Source organism: Thermobia domestica, chromosome 16, assembly GCF_964235325.1.
Source record: "Thermobia domestica chromosome 16, izTheDome1.hap1.1, whole genome shotgun sequence".
Classification (NCBI taxonomy): domain Eukaryota; kingdom Metazoa; phylum Arthropoda; class Insecta; order Zygentoma; family Lepismatidae; genus Thermobia; species Thermobia domestica.
The window spans coordinates 56,654,586-56,668,610 of NC_137469.1; the positions used below are offsets into that span (position 1 = coordinate 56,654,586).

At 37.3% G+C, this 14,025-nt stretch overlaps 1 protein-coding gene across 1 annotated transcript in view; it reads left to right on the plus strand.

The window, feature by feature from the left end:
• Nucleotides 1-14,025, plus strand: part of Wnt2 (Wnt oncogene analog 2) — a 149,767-nt gene that overhangs the window by 104,224 nt on the left and 31,518 nt on the right. The window contains exon 2 of the mRNA XM_081742413.1: nucleotides 9,682-9,950. Coding sequence (XP_081598539.1) covers nucleotides 9,682-9,950 — 269 coding nt within the window. The remainder of the gene's footprint in view (nucleotides 1-9,681; nucleotides 9,951-14,025) is intronic.

A 14,025-nucleotide genomic window follows, 5' to 3' on the forward strand; every position in this document is an offset into this window, starting at 1 on the left:
AGGTTTCAGATACAGCACTAGGCCATTTTACACTGAAACATTTTAACAATTATGCAACATAACAATAGAATAACAATTTGAAATCAAGATGGTACAGTACAATGGCAACATTACAAAGATAGTTTATTTATATATGACCTGAAGGTATGCTCATTTGAAAAAAACGGTTTCTGGTAACTTCTGATTCTGATTATGCAACAGAGAGGTTATCAAGGGCTAAACCTATTTTATTAACGTAAGCTACGAACTGAAATGTCAGCTTTCCGTAGTATAGACCGTTCCTCACCACTCTATTTTGCATCCACAAGAGTTGAATTACAAGCCTCGCCATCGTGAAATATTTAGTTTGATATATATCCAAGATGTGCAATGTTAAGTAAAAAGGAGACCAATCTCGATAGAAGTTAATGCTTGTGGGAAAAAAATGAAACGAAATCTTTAATAAGTTATACGTTCCATGTTGATGGAGATGGTGATGATAAGAAATGAATGACAATAGTGGAATGAAAAAAGTGGGACGGAACGAGAGAACCCCGAGAAAACCCACGCACACGGTGTTTGTCCACCACAAAGCTCACTTGAAATCGATCTAAGACGAAGTTACTGTCTTTTATGCTAACATGTCGATGGCCAACCCTCATGTCAAACAGTAACTTCATTCACTTATGTTGTGGGCCTAGGTAAATGGCAACGTTGAATTTTCATTTAACATTGGGCACATAAAGAGTGTAGAGCCCAAAGGGCTCGTCCGATTTAAGAAATTCCTTCACTTTAGATTGAAAACATCATACTTGGAGATGGTTTCTCCCTCTTACATTTTGTTGTAAATCTGATAATAAGAGAATTACCCTCTGTCAGGTGACTTTTGAGATATCCTCTATATACACTATGTTATTTTCATTTCGTGTAGAATATATATAATTTTATTTGAGTACTATTTCAAAGGTTTATTGTTTTTTTTATATAAATTTAAATATAATCAATTTTATTGCTTTTTGATTCCTATCATAATATACTGTACATAAACGTTATTCCCGCGAAGCTTAAGTGCCTATTATATATATATATATATATATATATATTCATTTCTAACTTTAAAAAAGTGTAAATAAAAATTTTGTCTTACTTTGCTTTTAAGTTAAACTTTCCATTATTGTACTCCGTAACGGTGATGGTAATAATGAAAAAAGTGAGAATTCAGAGAAAGCTCCTACACATTGTGTTTGTCCACCTGAAAGACCATTTGGCGTGAGCTGAGATCAACCCAGGGATCCAACGTACCAGTGGTGTGTTCGTTCTACCACTGAGCTACTGTTACTCCTTAGAAAATGTCATTGCCATATCATTACTTTAGGGTTGTAGGCACTTATTTTCAACCATTCTTTGATCTTTTAATTAAAACTTATTTGAAATATATGCAGTTATTTTTATCTTTTCCCATTCTGTCAGTGGAGACCCCTGATATTTAAAAAAGAACAAAACGATAATTTATTATTTCACGTATAATGATTGATACTTATCGTGATTTATCATTTTATTTTTGAACTGCAAAATATCAAATAAACCTCAAGGATATAAAATAGGAAAACTTACTTTAACATGTCTTAGTATTCAATAAAATTAATATTTGAAATTACTTGTCAAGCTGAGGAGAAATTACGGAACATTAGTAATTAAAAATTTAGTAATTAAAAAAGAAAACTGTCAAAAATGCCCATGAGTAGAATTTAGTGTCAATAAGGCTGGGGCTGCAGGCAATGCTGGAGACTATGCAACCAACCATACACGCATTGCGGGCTTGCATAACATTCAGATCTCAACGCTGAATCTTACTACAGTGAAACCTCTCTAAAGCGGACAGCCGTGGGGAATCAAAAATTGTCCGCTATAGAGAGGTGTCCGTCTTAGAGAGGTTTCGATATTTTCTTACGTAAATTAGTAAATAAGGTGATATGTAATTACAAACTATTGAAGGTAATTTATCAAACCGTTCTATGACTGTGGGCATGTCGATATCTGCGGATTCTCCACAAATCGCTTTGAAAGAAATTTTGTCTAATCCGAAACTTCTCTAACCACTCGTTCGAGACCTTGAAATCTGAAACATTCATTTCTGTTGCTACCTCTAAATTCTTAGCTTTTAGCATCGACTCTAACACAGGATTTTTTTTTTCATTCCGCACTCTATAAAAACATTCACTTGCACACCAACTTTGTTCAAAGCAATGAGACACAATTTTCATTGCCATTTTCACACCACAACTTTATTAACTTGTCTAGGTTTTATATGATCTCAGGTGCTTGAGTTTTACCGATACAAAAATTTTCAGCTACCCTTCGCACACCTCAGTATTCTTCGAAAATTCAATCAATTCGATTTTAACATTAGCGCTTCTCGTGGCATTTCGAAAGCTCACAACAACTTACACCTTATTGCTTCCGTCTACAAATAGAGGCACTAAGACAATATGCGAATACGTGAACAAAAATTACCAAACATGTCTTCTGCTTAATTCCAGCAAAACTAAAATGACGTGTCATCCCAAATGGCAGGCAACTGTCAATCACTTGATTCTAAAACAGGTTGGGTGGGAGTGGAATGCAAGCAAAGGATATGAAGGTGTTGTTAAACAAAGACGCTTCATCTGAGTTTCTGAACAGCCAGTTGACAAGGAAAAATGTTATTACAATGTTTCCTTGGTGATATATGTATGCATTTCTGAAAATGTATTTTTTCTGTATTTTTCAACTTGTTTCTAGAGAAAGTGTGCGTAATATGGAGGTAAATAATACCTATAAGAGACAGAAAAGACTGTCCATGTCCGTACTAGAGAGTGTCCGCTTTAGAGAGGTTTGTCAACATGGTTTTTCCTATTACAGTGTTTGGGGATTACAAAATATGTCCGTTAAGAGAGGTGTCCGCTTTATAGAGGTGTCCGTTAGTAGAGGTTTCACTGTATTTTGAATCATTGTACAGTCAGCAGCAAAAGTGTTCTCGTCCCTGGTTTTAAATGTGTGTCACCGTTAAAATAACCAACACCAATTGATACAATCTTCTAGTTAACAGCGTATTTGTTTCATATAAGACCTATAGAGTACACAAATAAGCAATCTATTCCAGCAAAATAGAAGTTTTCAATGACAACTAACAACATATTCTTTTAGCACCACAAAAATGAGTTTTTAACGATTTTATCGAAAACTATGACTAGAAGTTACCACCTTCGTATGTAATTTTGTTTAGGATGACGTCGACTATCTCTTGATGTAATTCTCACCTTTGCAAACATTCGTAAAGCGCTTGTAGCAGTTTAGATTCCAGAGGACCAACGTAGTAGAAAGCAACCCTGTCCTTTGGAGAAATCGGAGAGGAACTTCGGAAACTTCATCTTCATATCAATGAATTTCTTGTAAAAAAAAGAAAGAAAGAAAGAAAGAAAAGACATTTATTTTGAACGCATGGTTTATTATATTTAAGATACACTTTCTGTGTTAAAACTATACGCGTGGTAGAGTTTCAACAGCTAAATAGAGTAGAGTTTGAATCTAAGTATCCGAATATTATCGTTACTTAGCATTTTCATTATAAATACTTCACAACTAATTTTATCCTGAGATTCGATAGAACACAGGTAGACAGATACGTGCTGCTTCTGCGAAGAACACCCCACCATCTGCTGAGTATTAAATATTGACAGTCCTATCTAGACATTTCTTCATGGAGAAATGCCTAACGCGCGTGGTATCGGGTTCGATACACGCTGGGTATATTTCCTTTCCTGGAATAAAAACCCGAATAGTCGTTCGAAACCCTCTTTAAACAATAGGCCCTGTCTCAAATAGCCTTTGTGCTGAAAAAGGACGATAAACACCGATCAATCATCAATTATTCCTGTCTATATTGGTTCAGTACAAGATAAGATCCAATGTCTATGTTCTGTTTGTTTCTGTGGTACTGAACCTTGCCACACTATACAGGGTGTTTCAAAACAACAACGACAACGTTTCGGAGGTGATTCCTGACACCAAAATAAGACGAAAAGTATAGACCATCCTTGGTGCACAAATGCTTCCTTTCGGTGTTATAGGCTGTCGAAATCATGAAAAATTGAAGTTTAAAGGTCAATAGCTCCGAAACTATGGGACCTATTGTAGTTGGGTCAAGGCATCACTTAGGAACTAATATGTGTTTTATCCAAATGTCCATGTTTCAGAATCCTAAGGTACTCATGCAACATTTTTTTAAAATGGAGTTTGACTAGAAGTATATAATTTAAAGTATTCACCAACTACCTCTATAAAAATTGTTGCGGAAGAACCACAGGATTTTGAAACATGGAAGTTTGGATAGGCACATATTAGTTCCTAAGTGAAGTCTTGACCCGACTACGGTAGGTCTCATAGTTTCGGAGCTATTGGTCTTTAAACTTCAATTTTTCATGATTTCGGAAGCCTATAACTCTGAAAGGAAGCATTTGTGCACTCAGGTTTGTCTATACTTTTTATTTTACCTTGGTGTCAGGAATCACCTCCCAAGTGTTGTCGATGTTGTTTTGAAACACCCTGTAGAATAGTTGATTTTGCTATAAGATGTTATGTCTTTATTCAAGATATGAGCAATGCATATGCAACAAAAATTTATATCTGTTTAATAATATTATTATAATAATATGATAATAACGCTGAAAGCACAATTTATATGTACATGATAATGTGAAGAACCCGCCTTTTCCATTCTGGCATAAACATAGCTATTTATTATAATATTTTTGAGATTCACATTCATTCAACTCCGATTATCTTTTTGTGGAAACTTACAACTTAAATACGTCACAGAAACAGTACTCTATAATTTTGTCTCGATTAAAAAGTCGTTACCGTACGACAACCCTGTATTTAGTGTAGGGGTAATCGTCTTCCGAGTGTGAATTCTAGACTGTCGTTAGTGTTATACGCATTATGCTATTGGATATGTTCTTACTGTCATGTGTAATTATCATTTTCATTTGTTTCTGCGGTGTTATTTGCTTATTCTCTATTTTTCATTGTTGAAATACAATCAGTTTCATTATGTTCTAGTATCAGACATTGAATTGATCGTTTCTTGTAACAAATAATTTGTCATTAACGTCCTACGTCTGTGACGTAGAAGAATATGATAAATGCAAGTGAAACTGTGATGATATAAATGCTAGAAAGAAATATACGTAAACAAACTTTTAAAACTTTTTTTTTTTTTTTTTTTTTTTTACAAAATGGACCCCATCGTATTTTTCTGTGGACAGAGGCGGAAGTTTATAGTAAACTTATGATAAACCCAGTGGCGTATTTAGGGGGCTTCCGGGCTTAAGCCCCCCGAAATCTTTCTTACTATAGTAAAGTATGTGAAATATCTTGCAGAATTTTCACATTTTCAGGCAAATCCCCCCCGAAAGTTAGCAAAGCCCCCGAAACAAAATCGTAAATACGCCACTGGATATACCTATCATAGTCTGGATTCTGGATGCTCCCCTCCATTCTTACCTTCTAGTTCCGCCACTGTTTGTGGGGTAAAAAAATGAAATGGGACTAAGACTAGAAGCATTGGACACTCTTCCTAAGGATAAGCACTGATGTGTTTATGAATGTTAGACAAATGTCCCAGGATAATCCATTAAAATCAAAAGATCAAATCATTGATACGATTATAAGCGAAACTGTTTACGAGAGATGAACATTAAATCGTACTGAATGCTTTTAGCCGTAGTGTTATTTCTTCATTTATTCCCACCACCCTCCTCCCCCCCTAAAAAAAACTCATTTTTCTTGCATTTTATAAAAAACATTGTTTTGAAGGTATCTTAACTGTTATTATTTATCTTTTAGTCTTTATTCAATAATTTTGCAAACAATTTATTACTCCTAGTGTCCTTAACTTCAAAATAATACAAGATTTCTTGTGGAAGGCAATAGTTCTCTAACCTTTCAGTTAGATGCTCCACATAAAGATGTCGGAAAATGACATGAAGTCTTTCAGAGTAACGTCCCATGATTATGCCCTTTAGGCGAAGAGAGACGATTATTAAAGTAAACGAATGGTAATGGAAGAATTGGTGGAATGAGGATGTGGAAGGAAATGGGAGTACCCCGAAAAAACCCACGGGCATGATGGTGTCCACTATAAACTTACTTGGCTAGGTATCGAACCAAGAACCCCACGCACTAGAGGTAAGAATCTATCCCTGAGCCACCCTCATAAAGATGGCGAATTAGCACTAAACCACTCTGCACAATTACAATAACACACTTAATTTTACAATAAAATGACCATTCTATAGTGCTGTCAAAATGTCTCGAGGTGTGGCAAAAATGCGAACTTAAGCTCACACCCTCGACAGACCCACGCGTTGAGTCAATAAGGGTTCAGCTGTTGTTAAGCGAGAGAGCCTTGCAGCCGTCTACGCCAAAGGAAATGGAATTCCTTCAGCCGATAGCGGCGCTTGGAACGGAGTCAATGTGGTTTATCTATAGTTACTACGGAAGCGTAAAAAATAAGTTGCAAGATTTAATTTTACCAAATAAACAGAAAAGCAATATATAAGTACGAGGGTCACTACGAAAGTTTTGAGATACGCATTGTTGTGGCACAGTATTTGAATTCCAACAATTGCGTTCGGTAGTGGTATCCAGAGCGAAGAAGCGAAGCAAGTTTCAACTCGCCTCGCTTATCGGCGTGGCCGTATCGCCTTCACTTGTTTGTTGATGTGAGCAATATTCGGCTGTCTAGAATGGAGCTCGAAAGGGAACATATTCGGGCAATGATCCTTTACGTTTTCAAAAGTGGTTTGAACGAGGCACAAAACCTTGACCGTTTGCAGGGGGCATTTGGGGACCTTGCTCCTTCCCGTGCTACAATTTTTCCGTGGTTTGGTGAATTCAGAAGAAGCCGGACATCGCTTAAAGATGAAGAGAGAGCTGGACGTCCGGCAACAGCTGTGTCAGATGAAAACATTGCCGCTGTGCAACAAATGATTCGAGAAACTTTCAAGGACATTGAATCTGCAGTGAACATTGGATCGCCAGCAGTAACAAAAAAACTTCATGATCATCTTTGGCTCAGGAAGGTTTCATCTCGTTGGGTTCCCCACAGGCCCGTATCCAGGGGGGTCTAGGGGGCCGGGCCCCCTAAATTTTCCCTGGCACCCCTAAAATGTTCATGGTAGGCTTGCAAATACACTATAATATGGTGATGAACTATAAATGGTTGGATCGGGCCCCCCCTAACTTCAGCCGGGCCCCCCTACATTTTTGGGCTGGCTACCGGTCTGGTTCCTCACACTTTGACTGAACAGCAGAAACGCATGCGTGTGGAATGGTCTGAAGAAATGCTTGCAAGATTTGATGGAGGCAATTCTCGACGTGTCTCTGACATTGTTACTGATGATGAGACTTGGATCTATCAATTTGACCCTGAAAATAAACGCCAGTCTACAGTTTGGATCTTTCCAGACGAAAATCCACCCAAGCGATCGCGAAGTGTGGGGAAGAAGATGGTCGCAACTTTCTTCTCCAAATCTGGCCATGTTGCAACTGTTCCACTTGAAGAACAAAGGACTGTTACTGCTCAGTGGTACACCACTGTTTGCCTAACAAAAGTGTTCCAGAAGCTTCGGGAACGGCTCCAAGAACTGGATTGCGTGGGATCCTGCTTCATCATGACAACGCGTCCGTACACACGGCCAACATCACAATTCAGTTTTTAGAATCTACGGAGGTCAAACTTATGACTCATCCGCCGTATAGCCCTGACCTGGCCCCGTGTGATTTTTTCTGTTCCCCAGGATCAAAGATCGCATGCGTGGGAAGAGATTTTGCAGCCCTGAAGAAGTTGTAGCGGCTTACGAGAATGAACTTTCAACACTTGAAGAAAAGGATTGGCAACACTGCTTCCAAAAGTGGTTTTCGAGGATGCAAAAGTGTGTACAGTGTAATGGTGAATACTTTGAGAAAATGTAAGTGTTAAATTGATTTTAAGTATGTAAGTTATGTCACATCGCAAAACTTTCGTAGTGACTCTCGTATTGTAGAGCAAAGTGGGTTGGAAGAAGAGAGTAAAAAAAGAAGAGAGTGGTAGGTGTTGAAAGCAACAATTAGTTTATTTAGTAGTATTTTGGAAGTATTGAAAGTAAAAGTTTATTTTGTAATATCTTCGTTTTGTGTTTGTGTTTCTTTCCAATATTATCATATTGCGTTTGAATTATTTCTAATATCTTCACATTGTGTTTGAGTTATTTCCAATATCTTTACATTTATTTGAGTTATTTCCAATACATTTATACTATTTTTTGAGTTATTTCTAATATCCTAATATTTTTTTGAGTTAGTTTCTGAAACAAGGTACTTTGCTTTCAGATATAAAACTATGGCAAAATTTCTAATGTTAAAGGGTGTTGGGAAACAGCAAATAGATTTGAGCGGAAAGTTCTTTTATTATGTGAATGGTCAGTACATTGTTAGGGAAGCACTGTATGTAAATAATGTAGTTCATAATGTCGGAGGTTTCAAGTGAGTTTTCTATATGTGTAATATGGAAGATTTAGAGCATAGAAATTTGGTCTAGATGTGGTTTTATAAACATGATTTGTGCTAAGCAGAGAGTGCATAGTGCACACATTTAGAATAAAGATTTATACGAAGAACTCTAGTATTTGTAAGATAACTAAATAAATAAGAGAAATTGCTTTTATAAAGGGATCCAATATTGAAACCAGAAGTGATAGACATTTCATTTCCGGTTTCAATAAAGAGATAATGGTAGATATTAAGGATTAAGTTTAGAGTTGCCCCTTCAGTTTCAAACCTACAAAAAGCCGTTAAAACATTAAAATCGTTAGGTTAGGTTAGTTTAGGTTATGATACCCGGTAAGAGTTTAGTTTCACTAGAACACTGATTAGATCTGGTTCTCATGGAAGCTTCAATTATGACTTAAATTCAGTAATCTGTGGTTCTCATAAAATTTTAATAGATTACCTTTATTATTCTTATATAATTCTGCAAAAATCAATGCGGAAATATCACATTCAACGCACCGATTCGCCAGCCTATACAACTACCATGCTGCTGAATCATCGAAACCTTCCGCGTCTTGCAAATAGTGTTCACTCCTACATATCTTTCCTCGTGTTAAACATGACCTTACTGCCAAACTTACATACCTAAACATCACATAAGAACTCTAAATCATCATTTCTTATCTCATTTCTCCTATAAATTTTCCTAATTTTTATATATAAAAAAAACTGTTGACACGCCAGGATAAAACCATTTTATTAAAGCCGGTCGCATACATTGACTAGACGAAGGGCAGTCAAACCGAAGCAAAGGGAGGCCTGAGTACACTGACTATCTGTCTCAGTCATAACTTTGGAGGGGCTCAAGTGAATATGCTATACGAAACTTTATTGTATTGCTCACAGTACAACAACTCGGCTCGACTTCCTGTCCTCTGGTTAGTATACGACCGGCCTAAGATTTCTAATAGTTATGCATAGTATGGTTTAGAAGTCTTTAAAAAATAATAAATGTAGGAAACATTGCGAAAATCTAATTTTAACCTAAAAAGAGGCTATAGATTAGTTGTAAATTGAGTAAACTATTCAAAACATTTATTAAGCATATTCTTTTTCCCTTCTTTTTTGCAGCAAGTCGAGAAGCAGCGTTCACTTACGCCATATCGAGTGCTGGTGTAGCGTACGCAATTACGCAAGCGTGTAGCCGAGGAAACATCTCGACGTGTGGCTGCGACACTGGCCATAAAGGACGACTGTCGGCAGCTGGGTGGAAGTGGGGCGGATGCAGTGCTGATATCGGCTACGGAATGAAATTCGCCAGACGCTTCGTAGACGCACGAGAGATAGAGGGCGACGCCAGAAGTCTTATGAATCTTCATAATAATAAAGCCGGAAGAAAGGTATGAGTTATGTAATAAACTATACATGATATGTATACAATTGGTATAGTTCTTGTTATTGTTATTCTATTGTTTATCAGTCATTTCCTATTGGCTGATGCATATGATCAGAGCCATGGCAGAGCGAACAGGTTTAGAAAGAACAGGAGAGAAAGAAAGCAGAGTCAACAGGTTGACCAGAGAACAAGGGGAAGAAAAGGAGAGCGAATAGGTTGAGTAAAGAACAGGAAGGGAAAAAGCAGCAAATAGGTTGAGTAAAGAGCAAGAGGAAAAAAAGGGCAGAGCGAATAGGTTGAGTAAAGAACAGGAAGGGGAAAAGCAGCAAATAGGTTGAGCAAAGAGCAAGAGGAAAAAAGCAGAGCGAACAGGTTGAGCAAACGACAGGAGGGAGAGCAAAGAACAGGAAGGGAAAAAAGCAAAGCGAATAGGTTGATCACGGAACAGGAGTAAAAAGCAGAGCGAATAGGTTTAGCAAAGAGCAGGAGAGAAAAAGCAGAGCGAACAGGTTGAGCAAAGAACAGAAGAGGAAAAGGAAGTGAACAGATTTAGTAAAGAGCAAAAGGGGAAAACAAAGCAAATAGGTTGAGCAAAGAGCAGGAGGGAACGAGGTAGATGGAGTGGAATTAAACAAGTATTGGCAGTGTACGATTGGTCATGAATCCACAAGCAGTGAATTTGCAAATTCATCGATTACAGAGTATGCCTTGCTTAACTGGTACCACTGTTTTCTTTAAACGCTAGATTTGCCGTTTTGTTCTTGCACCCTTTGTGTGAATTACTGAGAATACGAGCAGCAAACTGTGTCTCTACAGAGCATTAGAGCAAATAAGTTAGAAATGACTGTTCTATGCTCTAGATTGTGCTCTTCTTCTCTTTTCCCTCGAACCTACAATCTCTTTCAATTAGGTTAACGCAACTTTTCAGTCTTTCGTATCCTCTGAAAACAATTTTCAATTCCATATATAGCCGTGGCAAAATACCTATGATGATGATGAAGTATTACCAAAATATAAGCACACAGCCACTTAATAATCATCTTCAAAGTAGTCACTTTCGGAAAACACACACGTACTCCAATGCTCCTGGTATTGCTAGAAACACCACCAAAAATCCTATTTTGCTGTCTTCCGAACTTCAGCCGCTTGTCGCGTTGTTTTTGATCCCATATTTAACCCACCTTTGAGACTCATTTTCAGCTGTGAGAAGAGCCAAACATCCGATAGTACTAAACTGTTTCTAAGGCTATCAAAGTCTCTGAAGCAGTTTCCCCTCCCCGTCACAATTTACACAGAACTGGTTGTTTTGGACGTTACTCGAACTGCGACAATGTACACAGAGAAAAATCCGTTCTCCGGACAGCGGTATATTGTACAAATATATGGTATCCTCTTGCTTACTATAGAAATCAGTACGGAGCATACGTTATCCGTATGCTACATAGGCACTGCACTTAGATGTTATATCATGCCGTTACAGGATGTCTGACATCTAACAGTTTTCCGTATATCACATGCATATGCTTATGTTACCTTCGTCAGCTATATGTTATATACGTCCATTTGTATGTGAGATCCTGAACGCCTACATTGTTTCATACAGAAAGTACGTATAGATGGAATACTTATACAGAAAATATTATAAAACATGCGTTTTCAGTTATACATCTGCTGTACGTTAAGTCCAAAAACTACAGGAATTACGTATGTAACCTATCTTTTTAAGTACGCCACCTACATTTTTTTTTCTCAGTGTACCAACTGATCACCACACACTTCTCCGTTCAGCTGCACTACTCATACACCGTCTGTTGTGACCTGTTTACATATGTCAAATTCATAATTAGGCAATCTATGGACTGTACTCTATAAGATTCATTGTGATTGTATTGCAAATACAAAAACAATAACTTTCCGGTAACTTTTTACTGCTCCTCGTATATTCCCTACATCCTGTATATTCCCTACATCCTCGTATATTCCCTACATCCTGTATATTCCATACATCCTCGTATATTCCCTACACCCTGTATATTCCCTACATTCTGTATATTCCCTATATCCTCGTATATTCCCTACATCCTGTATATTCCCTACATCCTCGTATATTCCCTACATCCTGTATATTCCCTACATCCTCGTATATTCCCTACATCCTGTATATTCCCTACATCCTCGTATATTCCCTACATTCTGTATATTCCCTACATCCTCGTATATTCCCTACATCCTCGTATATTCCCTACATCCTCGTATATTCCCTACATCCTCGTATATTCCCTACATCCTCGTATATTCCCTACATCTTATCTTGTTTGGTCGGTATATTTCAATCGCTCTCTTCCCTTTAAATATTTTGCTCCCTACAACTCCTCCATGGCATATAGCGTGATCCTCCGTGTCTTATATAACGTATCTCATCATTCTATTTCTTCTTTTCGAAATAGTTTTCAGTATACCGTACTCCTTTTAGAGCATTAAACTTTGTTCTTCAGAAATATGGTCCCAATAATGAAATTCTATCAATAACAAAAATAAAATAAAATAAAATAAAATAAAAAATAAAAATAAAACAAAGAACTATCTAAATTGATTTTTCTCGTTCAACCTGTCTTTGAACAAAGCTTGAATATTTATTTCTTCAGTTTGACTGAATTATTTTGAATAATGTTACTTCCTCTTAGGATACATGAGAAGGATAGGGGGTACGTGTATCCATCTCTTGGTAATAGTATAGTCTTTACATTTTCTGTTCTGAGGATGATATATTATACTCAGTTGTCTCACGATGGTAGGTCAACATTAAAAAATCACGTGTTCCAACTGGGAGTCGAACATAAGACTACGTACTCCGTTTATTCTGTTGACATAGATTTAAAATATTTCTCGTAACTTTCCCATGCTTCGTCGAAAATTCGCTTTTTATCCTGTTTCTGATTAGTGGTGATTTCAGAATATTTCCTCCGGGGGAACTTTCCGTACACGGTGATTTAAGAATATTTCCTCCGCGGGAACTTTCCATACATGGTGATTTCAGAATATTTCCTCCGGGGGAACTTTCCGTACACGGTAATTTCAGAATATTTCCTCCGGGGGAACTTTCCGTACATGGTGATTTCAGAATATTTCCTCCGGGGAGAACTTTCCGTACACGGTGATTTCAGAATATTTCCTCCGCGGGAACTATCCATACATGGTGATTTCAGAATATTTCCTCCGGGGGAACTTTCCGTACACGGTGATTCCAGAACATTTCCTCCGGGGGAACTTTCCGTACACGGTGAATAAAAATTAGTATTGTGAACATACTAGCAACTCCCACTGAGCAGAATTGGAGATATCGCTCCAAGGAGAATTTTATACCTCCTAGGGAGATTTTCTATCCGGGCTACCCGTTGAAATTATCACTATAAGTGAAAAAGTTTGTAAACAGAACGCTGCAGCCTAGTTGTTGCGCATCTAATCCTACATTTCCCCACTCCCTTCTCCGCGACGATGATGTTTTGCAGTGTTGCAATCTGGAGGGAGCGGAATGGTCTGAGGATTTTCTACGACATTTGAGTGTAAATGCTGTATATTGATTGCACTAAATTTTTAATGCATTTTAATATTTTCTCTTTGAATATTAAATGAATTAAGTAGGATTAGGGGTATTCCTTACCAACGTAATATATGAATTAAAAGGTGGAAAAGTTCGCAATGAATCTTAATGAAAAATAAATAAATAAATGATAACAGAAATCACCTTCTAAATATTTTCCATTTCTCCTTCAGTTTCACTCTCCCACTCATCTGAATCTGTATCGGCCGATGAATCTGAGTCTGAATCGGTTTCACCAAATCTAGTTATCAGTTCATCTACACGCTCATCCATAAGTCCGTCTCTTTCAAAGTAAGAATCTTCAAATTTTTTTCACGTGTTCAGAACATTTTACCCATTTCTGTGGTGAATATTCATTAAATAACTTTCCCAGTAATTCTTTCTTTTCATCCAGTGAATCGGAAATGCATTGCCTTGCTTTGCTCTTTATTCCCCCTTCCCCCCCACACACAAGTTCAATAGGATTTAAGTCTGCGTG